The sequence below is a fragment of the Puma concolor genome, chromosome B1 (genome assembly GCF_028749965.1).
Source record: "Puma concolor isolate L17-30 chromosome B1, mPumCon1.1.hap2, whole genome shotgun sequence".
NCBI classification, from domain to species: domain Eukaryota; kingdom Metazoa; phylum Chordata; class Mammalia; order Carnivora; family Felidae; genus Puma; species Puma concolor.
Window position 1 is genome coordinate 124,598,263 of NC_141670.1, and position 13,482 is coordinate 124,611,744.

At 34.7% G+C, this 13,482-nt stretch overlaps 1 protein-coding gene and 1 pseudogene across 5 annotated transcripts in view; one reads left to right on the top strand and one right to left on the bottom strand.

The window, feature by feature from the left end:
• The window catches only part of RAP1GDS1 (Rap1 GTPase-GDP dissociation stimulator 1), a 180,102-nt gene that overhangs the window by 38,567 nt on the left and 128,053 nt on the right, over positions 1–13,482 (bottom strand). For all 5 annotated transcript variants that reach the window (XM_086704532.1, XM_086704529.1, XM_086704528.1 and 2 more), the window contains one exon: positions 10,749–10,877. In XM_086704532.1, coding sequence (XP_086560658.1) covers positions 10,749–10,877 — 129 coding nt within the window. The remainder of the gene's footprint in view (positions 1–10,748; positions 10,878–13,482) is intronic.
• On the top strand, positions 7,830–8,125 carry LOC112858497 (small ribosomal subunit protein eS27 pseudogene; annotated as a pseudogene).

The following is a 13,482-nucleotide window of genomic DNA, read 5'->3' on the forward strand; positions in this document are numbered from 1 at the left end:
TCTTCTGATGGCCAGTGTTTTGAGATATCTGATGTCAACTGATTTACAGTCTTTTGTATGTAACTTTTTTCTAAGTTTGTAAGATGTTCTTTGTCCCATTTTAAAGTTTATTTATCTTTGCGAGAAAGAGGGAGAGAGAGAGAGAGAGAGAGAGAGAGAATGAGAATCAATAGGGGAGAGGCAGAGAGGGATAGGATCCTAAGCGGGCTCTGTGTTGTCAGCATGAAGCCCAGCGTGAAGCTTGATCACGAATTGTGAAATCATGACCTGAATCGAAATCAAGAGTTGGCTGCTTAACTGACTGAGTCACCCAGGTGCCCCTGTCCCATTTTAAAATTTCACATTGATGGGCCATGATATGGGTCTATTTTTATCCATTAGGCTAGGCATTTGACAGACCCTTCTAATCATAAAAAATTATGTACATTAGTTCTGTGATATGGGAGTTATTTGGCGATTTCCTCCTGTTTATCTCTTTCTAAAACTCTTGGCCCAATTCTCTCTATATTTTTTTGTATTTTCCATCTTCTTGTTTTTTGCTTTACTTCTGCAACTATTTCTCCAAATATTTGTCTTTCATTTTAGCTATTGTGCTTTTAACATTCAGCCTTTTTCGTTCTGTTCCTCTTTCTTAAAAATAGCATCCCATTATAGTTTCATGCTCACAGTATGTTTTTCTAACTTATCTGAAGATACTGGTTTTTTCCTTACCCTGTACAGTTTCTATTTTCTCTACAATGCTTTTTTTCTATTTATTTCATTATCTTTCATGTTAGAAGTTATCCTCACCTCTCTCATTGTCTGCATATTCATTAAAGATTAGGATTTAAGTTGGCTGGGAAGATGGTAGAGTAGCAGGGCTCTAAGTTTGCCTTGTCCCATGGATACAACTAGATAAAATCCATATCAGCATAAATAACCCAGGAAAATGACCTGAAGACTGGGAGAACAAACTCTACAACTAAAGACAGGGAAGAGGCCACATCAAAGAAGGTAGGAAGGGTGAAGATGCAAAGATGTGGTCTTGGAGGGAAACAAACCTGGGAGGGAAACAAATTGTGGCCATATATGGTGGGGAGGAAGCTGGTAGTACAGAGAAGGGCAGAAAACAAATCTTCCACAACAAACAGGGAGGATGGGTCTCTAATATTTACCTTTGAAAGTGAAAGCGGCCAAATTTCATGAGTTCTTGAAACCAGCATGACTTAAAGCCTAGAACTTTAAAAATAAGGAGGCTCCACTCTGGGAGAACCCAGAAGGTATCAGGAAGCAGAGTTCCTGCCCTTAAAGAGATAGCATGACAGCTTGTGCAGATACAGTGTAGAACGAGCAGTTTGGAAAACCCCGGGGGCAAATAGGGGGTGGGAGGATGGGGGCAGGTGAGGAGAGAGTAATTTGCTCATCTCAGAGCACAGCTAGGAGAGACAAGGATTATGGAGAGATCCCTTCCAGGAATAAAGAAGCTGGCAGGTACCATTTCCTCTACAGCAAAAACAATAGCCACCTGTGGGAACCAGTGAGGCTTCCACACTCCTTACCTAAGTTGCTTGCATCAAATCTCCCTCCCCAACACGTTGGTCAAGATCCACCTTTCCCAGTCATGCTCACCTCAGTCCCAGCGCTATCCACTCCCTAACCAGAAAACCAGTACAAACCCTCGCAATAACATATCTCCTGACCTGCTCATTTTGCAGGACCTCAGTCCCAGCAGGGGCAGGTGTTTCGTAAGCTGACCACCACACACCTTACTGCATACAATAGAGAGACTCTGTAGATAATTAGAATGAAGGAAAAAGAGGCCAAGACTCAACAGCAGAGCACATGCAACACACATAAGAGATGGTCCCTGAAGTGCAGGCCCTGGGGAACAGGGGACACTAAACTGCAGGGCACTACAGGACCACTTCTTCATAAGACTAATATCATTAAGAGAAAGAGAAGTAGCCGACTTTCCTAACACACAGAAACAGACACACAAAGTCAGACAAAATGAGGAGACAGAGAAACATCTCCCAAATGAAAGAACAGGATCAAGCCACAGCAAGAGACCAAAATGAAACAGATATCAAGTAATATGCCTGATAGAGAATTTAATGATCATAAAGATACTCACTGGACTGGAGAAAAGAGTGGAGAACATCAGTGAGACCATTAACACAGAGATTAAAAAGAACCAATCAGAGATCAAGAACACAGTAAACGAAATAAAAATAGACTTGATGGAATAAATACCAGGTTAGATGAAGCAGAGAAATGAATTAACAACCCAGAAGAGAGTAATGGAAAGTAACCAAGCTGAGCAAAGGAAAGGAAATTCTACAAATTGAGAAGAGTCTTAGGGAACTCTGACTACATCAAGTGTGATAACAACCACATTATAGGGATCTCAAAAGAAAAAGAGAGAGATAAGGTGGCAGAAAATTTATCTGAAGAAATAGCAGCTGTAAAATTCCCTAATCTGAGGAAGGAAACAGGTATCAGATTAAGAAGGCACAGGGATTCCCTCGAAAAATTCAACCTGAGGAGGTCCATACAAAGACACACAGTAATTAAATGCCAAAAAGTAGTGATCAATAGAAAAAATTTTTAAACAGCAAGAGAAAAGACAGTTACATGCAAGGAAAACCCCATAGAGCCATCGGTGGGTTTTTCAGCAGAAAATTTGCAGGCCAGAAGGGAGTGGCATGATACTTTCAAAGTACTGAAAGGGAAAAATCTGCAGCCAAGAATACTCTATTCAGCAAGGGTATAATTCAGAATAGAATGAGATGAAAAGTTTCTCAAGGAGTTCATGAACACTAAATCAGCTCTACAAGAACTATTAAATGAGACTCTTCAAGTGAAAAAGGAAAAACTGTAAATTAGAGTATGATAAATAAAAAAACACAAAAACAGTAGAAATAAATATTTCTGTAAAAAACAGTCAAGGGCCTCACAAAATAAAAGGATGTAAAGTATGACACCATACATTAAAATTGTGGTGGGGACATAAGTGAGGACTCAAATGTAAGTAACCACCAACATAATATAGACCGCTATACACAGAAGAGATTATATACAAACCTAATGACAATCTCAAATCAAAGAGCAGTTAATAGATATGCAAAAAATAAAGACAAAGAAATCCAAGTATATCACTAAAGAAAGATAACAATGAAAGAGAGCACGAGACGAAAGGATAAGAGGGAATCTACAGAAACCACAAAACAAGTAACAAAATAGCAATAATCAATAATTACTTTGAATGTAAATGCACTAAGAGCTCCAATCAAAAGACACAGGGTGACAGAGTGAATTAAAAAACAAGACCCAACTACATGTCGCTTATCATTTCAGACCAAAACACACCTGCAGATTGAAAGTGAGGGGATAGAGAAACATTTACTATACAAATGGCTGTCAAAAGAAAGCCAGCAAAGCAATATTTATATTGGACAAAATAGATTTTAAAACAAAGACTGTAACAAGAGACAAAGAATGACACTATATAATAGTAAAGGGGACAATCCAACAAGAGGATATAACAATTGTAAATATTTATGCACCCAACGTGGAAACACCCAAATATATAAAACAGTTAATAACAAACTTAAAAGAACTAACTGATAGTAATACACTAATAGTAGAGGACTTTAACACCCCACTTAGATTGATGGACAGATCACCCACACAGAAAATCAACAAGGAAAGAGTGACTTTGAATGACACACTGGACCAGATGGATGTAAAAGACATATTTAGAACATTTCATCCTAAAACAGCAAAACATACATTCAAGTGCATATATAACATTTTCCAGAATAGATCACATATTAGTCTACAAAATAAATCTCAACGTTTTAAAAAAAATCAAAGTCATACCATACATCTTTTCTGACCACAATGTTCTGAAATTAGAAATCAACCACAAGAAAAAATCTGGAAAGAACACAAACACATGGCAGTTAAATAACATGCTTCTAAACAATGAATGGGTCTACCAAGAAATCAAAGAAGAAATAAAAAATTACATGAAAACAAATGAAAACAAAAACAAAATAGTCCCAAATCTTTGGAATACAGCAAAAGTGGCTCTAAGAGGGAGGTTTATAGCAACACAGACCTACCTCAAGAAGAGAGAAAAATCTCAAATAAACAACCTAACCTTACACCTTAAGGATCTAGAAAAAGAACAAACAAAAGCCTAACCCAACAAAAGGAAGAAAATAATTGAGATTAGAGCAGAAATAAATGATGTAGGAACCAACTAACCAACCAACCAAACAACAACAACAAAAAAATAGAACAGATCAATGAAACCAGGAGGTGGTTCTTTCAAAGATCAACAAAATTGATAAAAACCTCTAGCAAGACTCATTTAAAAAAAAAAAAAAAAAAAGAGAGAGGGGTCCAAATAAAATTACCAATGAAAGAGGGGAAACAACTACCAACACCACAGAAATACAAATAATTCTAACAGAATATTATGAAAATCTGTATGCTAACAAATTGAAATGGATAAATTCCTAGAAATATATAACCTACCAAAACTAAAGCAGGAAGAAATAGAAAATTTGAACAGACCAATTAACAACAACGAAATTGAAGCAGTCATCAAAACACTCCAAACAAAAAAAGGTCCAGGACCAGATGGCTTTACAGGTGAACCCTACCAAACATTTAAACAAGAGTTAATACCCACTCTTCTCAAACTATTCCAAAAAACAAAAGAGGAAATAATCTTCCAAATTCATTCTAGGAGGCCTGTATCTCCTTGATACCAAAGCAAGATAAAGACACTACAACGAAAGAGAACTCTAGGTCAATATCTCTCAAGAATATAGATGCAAAAATCCTCAACAATACATTAGGCAAACTGAATCCAAAAATACATTTAAAAAAATCATACACCATGATCAAGTGGGATTTATTCTTGGGATGCAAGCATAGTTCAATATTTGCAAAACAATCAGTATGATACGTCACATCAATAAGAGAGCAGGTAAAAAAACATATGATCATTTCAATAGATGCAGAAAAAGCATTTGATAAAGTAGAAAATCCATTCATTATAAAAACCTTCCACAAAGTAAGTCTAGAGCTCAACATAATAATGGCCTTATATGAAACACCCCAGTGAACATAATACTCGATGGTGAAAAATTGAGTTTTTCCCCTAAGGTCAGGAATAAGGCAAGGATTCTACTCTACCACTTTTATTCAACATAGTACTAAAGTCCTAGCCACAGCAATTAGACAACATAAAGAAGTAAAAGGTATCCAAATAGGTAAGGAAGAAGTAAAACTCTCTCTATTTGCAGATGACATGATACTATATATAGAAAGCCCTAAAGACTCCACCAAAAAAACTACTAGAATTGATAAATGAATTCAGTAAAGTAGCAGGATACAAATCAGTGTACAGGAATCTGTTGCATTACTATACACTAATAGTGAAACAAGAGAAAGTGAAATTAAGAAAATAATCCCATGTACATTACATTAAAAACAATGAAATATCTAGGAGAAAACTTAACCAAGAAGGTGAAAGAACTGTATTCTAAAAATTGTAAAACACTGATGAAAGATATTCAAGACCATTCAAAGAAATGGAAAGCCATTCCATGTTCATGGGTTAGAAGAACAAATATGGTTAAAATGTCTATACTACTCAAAGCAATCTATACATTTAATGCAATCCCTATCAAAATACCAGTACTATTTTTCACAGAAATAGAATAAACAGTCTTTAAATTTGTGTGGAACCACAAAAGACCTCAAATAGCTAAAGCTTGAAAAAGAAAAACAAAACTGGAAGTATCTAAATCTCAGACTTCAAGTTATATTACAAAGTAATTACAAAATTAAAACAGTATGGTACTGGCATAAAAACAGACACATAGATCAATGGAAAAGAAGAGAAAACCCCAAAATAAACCCATGATTATATGGTCAATTAATCTTCGACAATGGAGGAAAGAATAACCAATAGGAAAAAGTCTCTTCAACAAATGATGTTGAGAAAACTGGATAACCACATGGAAAAGAGTGAAACTGGACCACTTTCTTTCACCATACACAAAAATAAACATAAAATGTATTACAGACCTAAATGTGAGACCTGAAACCATAAAAATCCTAAGAGAGCACGGGCAGTAATCTCTCTAACACTGGCTGTAATAACATTTTTCTAGATAAAGTCTCTTGAGGCAAGGGAAATAAAAGCAAAAGTAAACTACTGGGACCATATCAAAATAAAAAGCTTCTGCACACTGAAAGAAACAATCAACAAAACTAAAAGGCAACCTACAGAATGGGAGAAGATATTTGCAAAGGACATATCCATTAAAAGGTTAGTATCCAAAACATATAAAGAACTGATACAACTTTATACCCAAAAAACAAATAATCCAATTAAAAAATAGGCAGAAGATATGAACAGACATTCCTCAAAAAAAAAAAAAAAAAAAAAAAAAAAAAAAAAAAAAAAAGACATACAGATGGCCAACAGACACATGAGAAGAGGCTCAACATCATTCATCATCAGAGAAAGGTGAATCAAAATTACAATGAGTTATCATCTCACACCTATCCAAATGACTGAAGTCAAAAACACAAGAAACAAGTGTTGGTGAGGATGTGGAGAAAAAGGAACGCCCTTGTGCTGTTGGTGAGAATACAAACTGGTACAGCCACTGTGAAAAACAGTATGGAGATTCTTCAAAAAATTAAACACAGAACTACCTTATGATCCAGGAATCACACTACTGAGTATTTACCCAAAAAATACAAAAACATTAACTCAAAAGGATACAGTCACCCCTATGTTTATTGCAGCATTATTTACAATAGCCAAACTATGGAAGCAGCCCAAGTGTCCACTGAAAGATGAATGGTTAGGGGCGCCTGGGTGGCTCAATCAGTTAAGCATCTGACTTCAGCTCAGGTCATGATCTCAGTTTGTGGGTTCGAGCCCTACACAGGGCTCTGTGCTGACAGCTCAGAGCCTGGAACCTGCTTTAGATTCTGTGTCTCCCTCTCTGTTCCTCCCCCACTGATGCTCTGTCTCTGTCTCTCAAAAATAAATAAATATTAAAAAAATTTTTAAAAAGAAAGATGAATGCTTAAAGAATATTATTAGAATATTATTCAGCCATAAAAGAAGAATGAAATCTTGCCATTTGCAACATGGATAGATCTAGAGAGTATAATGCTAAGTGAAGTGAGCCAGTCAGAGAAAGACAGATACCATGTGAATTTAAGAAACAAAATAAATGAGCAAAGGAAAAAAGAGAGAGAGGCAAACCAAGAAACAAACTCTTAACTATACAGAACAAACTGATGATTACCAGAGAGGAGGTGGGTTGGGGACTGAAGGAAATAAGGGATGGGGACTAAAGAGTACACTTACCATGATGAAAAAAATACAAAATAAAATACAAAATAAAATAAAATAATAAAATAAAATAAAATAAAATAAAATAAAATAAAATAAAAACTGGGATTTAAAAGTTGATTAGGAGCTATGAGTATATGTTGTCTTTTTGACTGCAAGATTATCTGTAAGGGTGGTCAGATAGTGCTTTTGTATAAGTACCTTTAAGTCTATGTTCTAGAGGACAAAGGGATATAACATTGGGATTTTCACCATCAGTGTACCTATTTTCACTTAATCTATATTTGGAATGGTACTCTGGTACCTGTTCCTTTAACTTAAGTCTTGTCCCCAGACAACAAACTTTCCATTTTTTTGTCTCTCCAGAGAATAGTCTTTTGCTTACATGGGAAGGGGCAGTTACCATGAAGTGTGGAAAGGGGCTTTCCAGCAGTCACGACCTCCTCACAAGAACATGCCCCCTCAGGAAGGCCCTCTTCCACCCGCCCTGGAAGAGGGGAAGAAGCAGCACAAAAAGAAGTGCCTGGTGCAGAGCTCCAGCTCCTGGTAGATGTATGTGAAGTGCCCAGGATGTTATAAAATCACCACTGTTTTTAGCCATGCCCAAAAGGAATTTGTGTTGGCTGCTCTACTGTCCTTTGCCAGTCTATGGGAGGAAAAGCAAGGCTTACAGAAGGGTGTTCCTTCAGATGGAAGCAGCACTAAAAGCACCCTGAATCAAGAGGAGTAGGAAACTATCCCCATAAACACGTTTTGATTAAATGAATGAATGAATGAATGAATGAGAAAGAGAAAGAAAAAGGAAGGAAGGAAGGAAGGAAGGAAGGAAGGAAGGGAGGAGAGACAGAAAGAAAAAGAAAAGAGGGAAAGAGAAAGAGAGAGACAGAAAGAAAGAAAGAGGAAAGAGAATAAGATTTTCATACCACCAAATTCTGATCCTTTTGAAGATTCCAAAGAGCAAATTGGTTACTTCTTGGCTTTCCAATTCAGGATTAAGATATCAAAGTATTGCTAAAAACACAAGTTATTGCTGGTATTTCTTCCCAGGTCCTAAAATGTTTTTGTTATCCCCTCCCCTCACTTTTTCCCCCCTTTCCTTGAAAATTTAAGCCTTTTAAAAAGTATCCCTTTACTGAAGTTTTAGTTTCCAGAAGGAAGTGAAATTAAACTCAAGTTTTTATCCTAATATCTCTACCCTCAAAATCCTAGTATTTTAAGCAGAAAATTTTCTTTATAGAAGATTTTGGAACCAAATAAAAAGGGAAAAAAAAATCCCATACTTAATCTATAATATTAGATAAGAATGCAAACTTTAAAATTGTATTCATGCTATAATTGTGAATATAAAAAAATTATGTGTGTACATAAACTAGGGTTCAACGAGAACAAAAAGGCAGAGCTGCATTTTCCTTTTTTTGTCCCCAATTCCATAATAGATTGTACTTATTGAATTATTTTATATTTTATCTTTAAGCTTATGTTTTGTGAGCAAAAACCACAAAAATTTCTGCTGTTTAACATTTTTATTTAAAAATTTTGACAAAAAGTAACTCTAGCATATAGTGATATGCCATATTCAGAAGTCTGTAATACAAATGATAGGAACTTGATATTTACCCTATGCCAATAAAAATAATACTATGTCGATTTTTTAACTCATGGGGAATAAAGCACACACTGAAAAGAAGAAAAGTATTCTGGGGCATAAGGTTCTACTTCAGTATTGACATATAACCTAGATAGTACATGAACATAACAGACATGATATAAACTCTAGAAGTCTTAGTATATAAAGGAATATTTCTCTTTTATCCTTTTATTCTCCAAATGGGGTAAAGACAGTAACAGCTGGTTATCCTTTTGTCCTCCAAATGGGGTAAAGGCAGTAACAACTGGAAATAGACTGTAAAATCGGACTGAACTAATTGAGTGTATATCCATCTTTTAATAAAGGCCAGGGAGAGGAGGCTGAACTGAGGTGATCTATGCAATCTCCCAAATAAATCCTGATACCTTAACACAGGCAACACACAATAAATGATGCTTATGCTTCTGTTACAAAGATTATGACATTATCAGGGATTATAACATGACTTCTGTTTTATTTCTATACAGTATACCAAACACAAACTGACAACCCATTTTAATATCTTGTAAAACAATGAATAAATGTTCTTTCATTCTTGGTCTTACGTGAATGATAGAAATAATGAGACAGTACGAAAAAGAAGAAAAGCAGAAGAAAATAGAAGACAAGAACATTCATAAATACCAGGAGATGACCCACTGAATAAGAATGACTTTTAACACTGTGTGTCATCAATGCTAAAAAAAATCTAGCTGTCTCATGAAAAGAAATTAAATCTAAACATGTTGCTATTTTTAAGAAAAAAAGACTTTTAAAATTTAGCTCTGATAAATAATCTCTGTTCCTTTAACTTGAAGCCAATGCAAAAGTAAAGTACTGAGATCAAGACTTTAATATGCAGTATGTAAGAACGTGAGCTTTCAGTTAGAAAATCCAAGGTTAGAGTCCTGGTGCTTCTGTTTCTTTATGTATAAAATGGGTATGATTAATAGAATTTGCTTTAGCTGTTATATTTAGTTATGACAAAACATCATTTGGCTTCATTGTTCCCAGAATATGAAATTTATTATGAATATGGTTGTGGGGGTAGATTCAGACCAGGAATTGTAACTTTATATCAAGAATCATGGGAAGGGAGGCCAGAAAGAAGAGTATCATTAATGATACAGAGAAAAATAAAACAGAGAAAAGAGATAGGGGTGCTGGAGTCATCAGTCCCCTTCTCTGTTATGACTGGGCTGGTCTGCTTCCATCTGCCTTCTGATTTTCAAGGATTTCTCAGAATATTTTCTAATGCTGTTATAAACATATTTTTATGAAAAAGTCCTCTCTCATTTTGAGGGATTTTGTAAAAAGAGGGGGGAAAGCCTTAGTCTGCTAGATTCCTTTTTACCTGATGAGCAAATAGTTTACATAAAATGTAATAAATTACCGACTTTATTTTTGTCCTGGAAATACAATACTTGATTTCAAGACTGTCTCTCATATAAGAATACTAAAGTCAAGTGGAAATCATTCTAAATATTTGACTCTAATGAATAATATACAAGTGTAAATTTTAAATTTTGATAAATAAAACAATGAGGGAAGCAAAGCAGCTCCAATTACAAACAATTCAATCATAAAATATAATTGGATCTACTTTTTTAAACATTGAAGCAAGCCAAATGCTGCCAAAAAATAATACAATCTATGTGGATCTTCAGGTTGTTAACATCTAAAGGAAAATTTATTGTAAGTACACTGATAAGTGAATTACATTTGTGGTTCATGGCTAGGACTTACCAAGTTCTGCTAAGTTGCCAAATGCAACAAGACACATTTCTGTAAGAGCTGCATTTTGGCAATGGATGCCCAGTAATTTCACTAAGGTAGGTATAACACCCATATTGATAAGCTGAGCTTGAAGGGAATCTGTAAGAAACAAACAAACAAACAGAAGTGTTTATGTATCAAATGGACATTAGTAAGAAGAAAACACCTTATTCTCCCTATTGCAAACTCAATACTATTTCAAGTACAGTAAAACAACATTAAGTTCATCCATATAATTATCTGAAACATTTTAAAACATTAGTTCACAAGAGTTGAGTTTTGAATCTTTTCAATGATTAAAGGAAATTTAGAAATGAAATAATGTGTCAAATCATTTTTTTAAAACAGGGTCTTATACTTTTGTAGAGCAGGCTTTAAAAGTGCATAAATAATTAAACATTACCACTGGTTGTTAAGTGAAAATGTTAGTCAAAGTAATATTTGTATTATAGGAAATCAGACTATATGAAAAGCATAGAGAAACCAATTTAATAAAGACCAAGAGAAAGCAGAATCTTAGAATCTTTTAAAAATAGTTGCTTCATAATAATGAAAAGTATATATAATACACAAAAATTATTTTGATCATTTGCACCAGAGCGTTCTTCGATGACTGCTAGGAAGGAAAGTAGTTTTAACAAGGAAAAAATGTATTACTTAAAATATTTTTCTTTTCAACGTTTTCTTTAATAATAGTGACAAGCATCTTAGTAAAGAAAGGAAAATTTGGCTTGAGAGGTGAAGAGAATGAGATCAATAAGCTTTGTCATCATTGTTTGCCTTCATTTTCTAAGAAACTAATTGGTTTTAAAGTATTTAATATGCCTTGGATTTCCACAATGGTCTTCATGAACAATTATGATAGAATACCTGTACCAAAGCTGAAGGTAAATAAACCAAATGAAAATCAAAAGTACTGCCTCTCAGAATAAGCTAAGAAAAACATCAACACATGCTTATGCAAAACACTTACTATTAATAACTGTTTCACCCAAAGATACAAGAATGCTTTCAAAATTTTTAAAAATTATATGCCATTTTTAAGATAATAATTTTCTCCAAATTCTTTTAAGTTCCCTATTGGGAATCTAAAGATAAAAATCCTGTTTATTACAAACACATTTTCCTTTTAGCATGCATCCCTTGACAGTTTGCCTAATAACCCTTCATCACTCTTCATAGTTCTTAACCAATAGATAAGGAGGCAGTTGGGTGATTGTCAGAAAAGAACATGAAGGCCCTTGAGCTGCCTCACATTCCAGTTGATTGTATAGCCTGGCAGTCTCGGTGGTTAATTTTTCCTATTTTCAGCGTAAAGTATGAAGAGACAGCCAACAGAGGCTTATCACCCTGAAAACTGATGAGTGTATGCATAGTAGCTGGTTCAGTTGTTGGGGGCCCATCTATCTTAGAAAGGGGCCTATCACCAAAACAAGAAAACAGCCCTGAGAAAAAGGGAAGTTTACATTTAGAGTTCAAAAAATCTGAAGCAATTTCAAATTTTGCAATGGAGTTATGAAATCTGTTATAAAAGGAGACAGAAATAAAAGAATATATTCAACTAAATGATGTTTTTATGCTTTTGATGCTAAATATTTTCTTCTTATACAACTCAGCAACTGATGAATGATTCGCACTATTAAATTATCTTATAAGGTATAAGGTATTATTAAATTACTTATAAGGTATAGTATTAAGTGTTATACTGGCAGAAAACTTGTATTGTGGCCACAGTATTTGTAATGATCATGCACCAATAAGCCTTCCAAGTTAGAAATTATTTTGATTACTTACCAGTAAGTTCCTTATTATTGGATCACCTTTGCAGATCTTTGTTCTTTAGCAGTATTTTTAACTTTCATTTATTTATTTACTCATTTTGACTACCTCTTCAAATACTGCAGAGCTGTTGAATCATTAAATTTCAGGTATGTAAGCGTGAGCACTAGCGCATGCATTGAGTGTGAGTCAAACTCCACTGTATGTCTGCATATATGTAAGCATCACACACCCCCTCAGTACTGTTGGTACAAACTATACAAATCCAACAGTCCAGGGACATCAGAGGAATAACAAATGCTATGAAGGAGATAACTCAATAGGAGAATGCCACTTAGAAGATGATGTTCTTCATATTCTCCTAACTTGGCATCTCTACCACTTTCTTGGACTGCTCTTAAGGTATGAATTTTGGTTCCAGGGAAATGAGGGGCAAAAAGTTAAGAAATGTTGCATAGTTTCATAAAATCTTTGGCATACAAATTGAAGCAATAATATTTGAAATTATAGTAGATCAGGAGAAAAAGTATAGCCCAATGGCATTTGGTGTAAATCGCCACAAATCATGAAAATCACTTTGTTTTGGGAAAATGTGTTTCAAAGCTACTCAGGAGCCAAATTAATTGTATACTCACATACAACACACATACCACACACAAGTAAAGAGAAAAATTATATAGTCATCCAATGGACATACCCATTTTTGATCACTTGGGTGTTTTCTTTTATATCCACTTCTATGAGGCTAACTAAAACAAAAATTATACTCAAATAACTCTAACGTCTGTTTATACCAACTGCAGGCAAGTCATTCTCCCTGGATAATGAAGGCCCAAATGAGGAAAAAAAAAACTTTACTCAAACAGATTGATACAAATTTTCATTTCAAGATAAGCAGGCATCCTAGAACACGGTTCTCAAAATG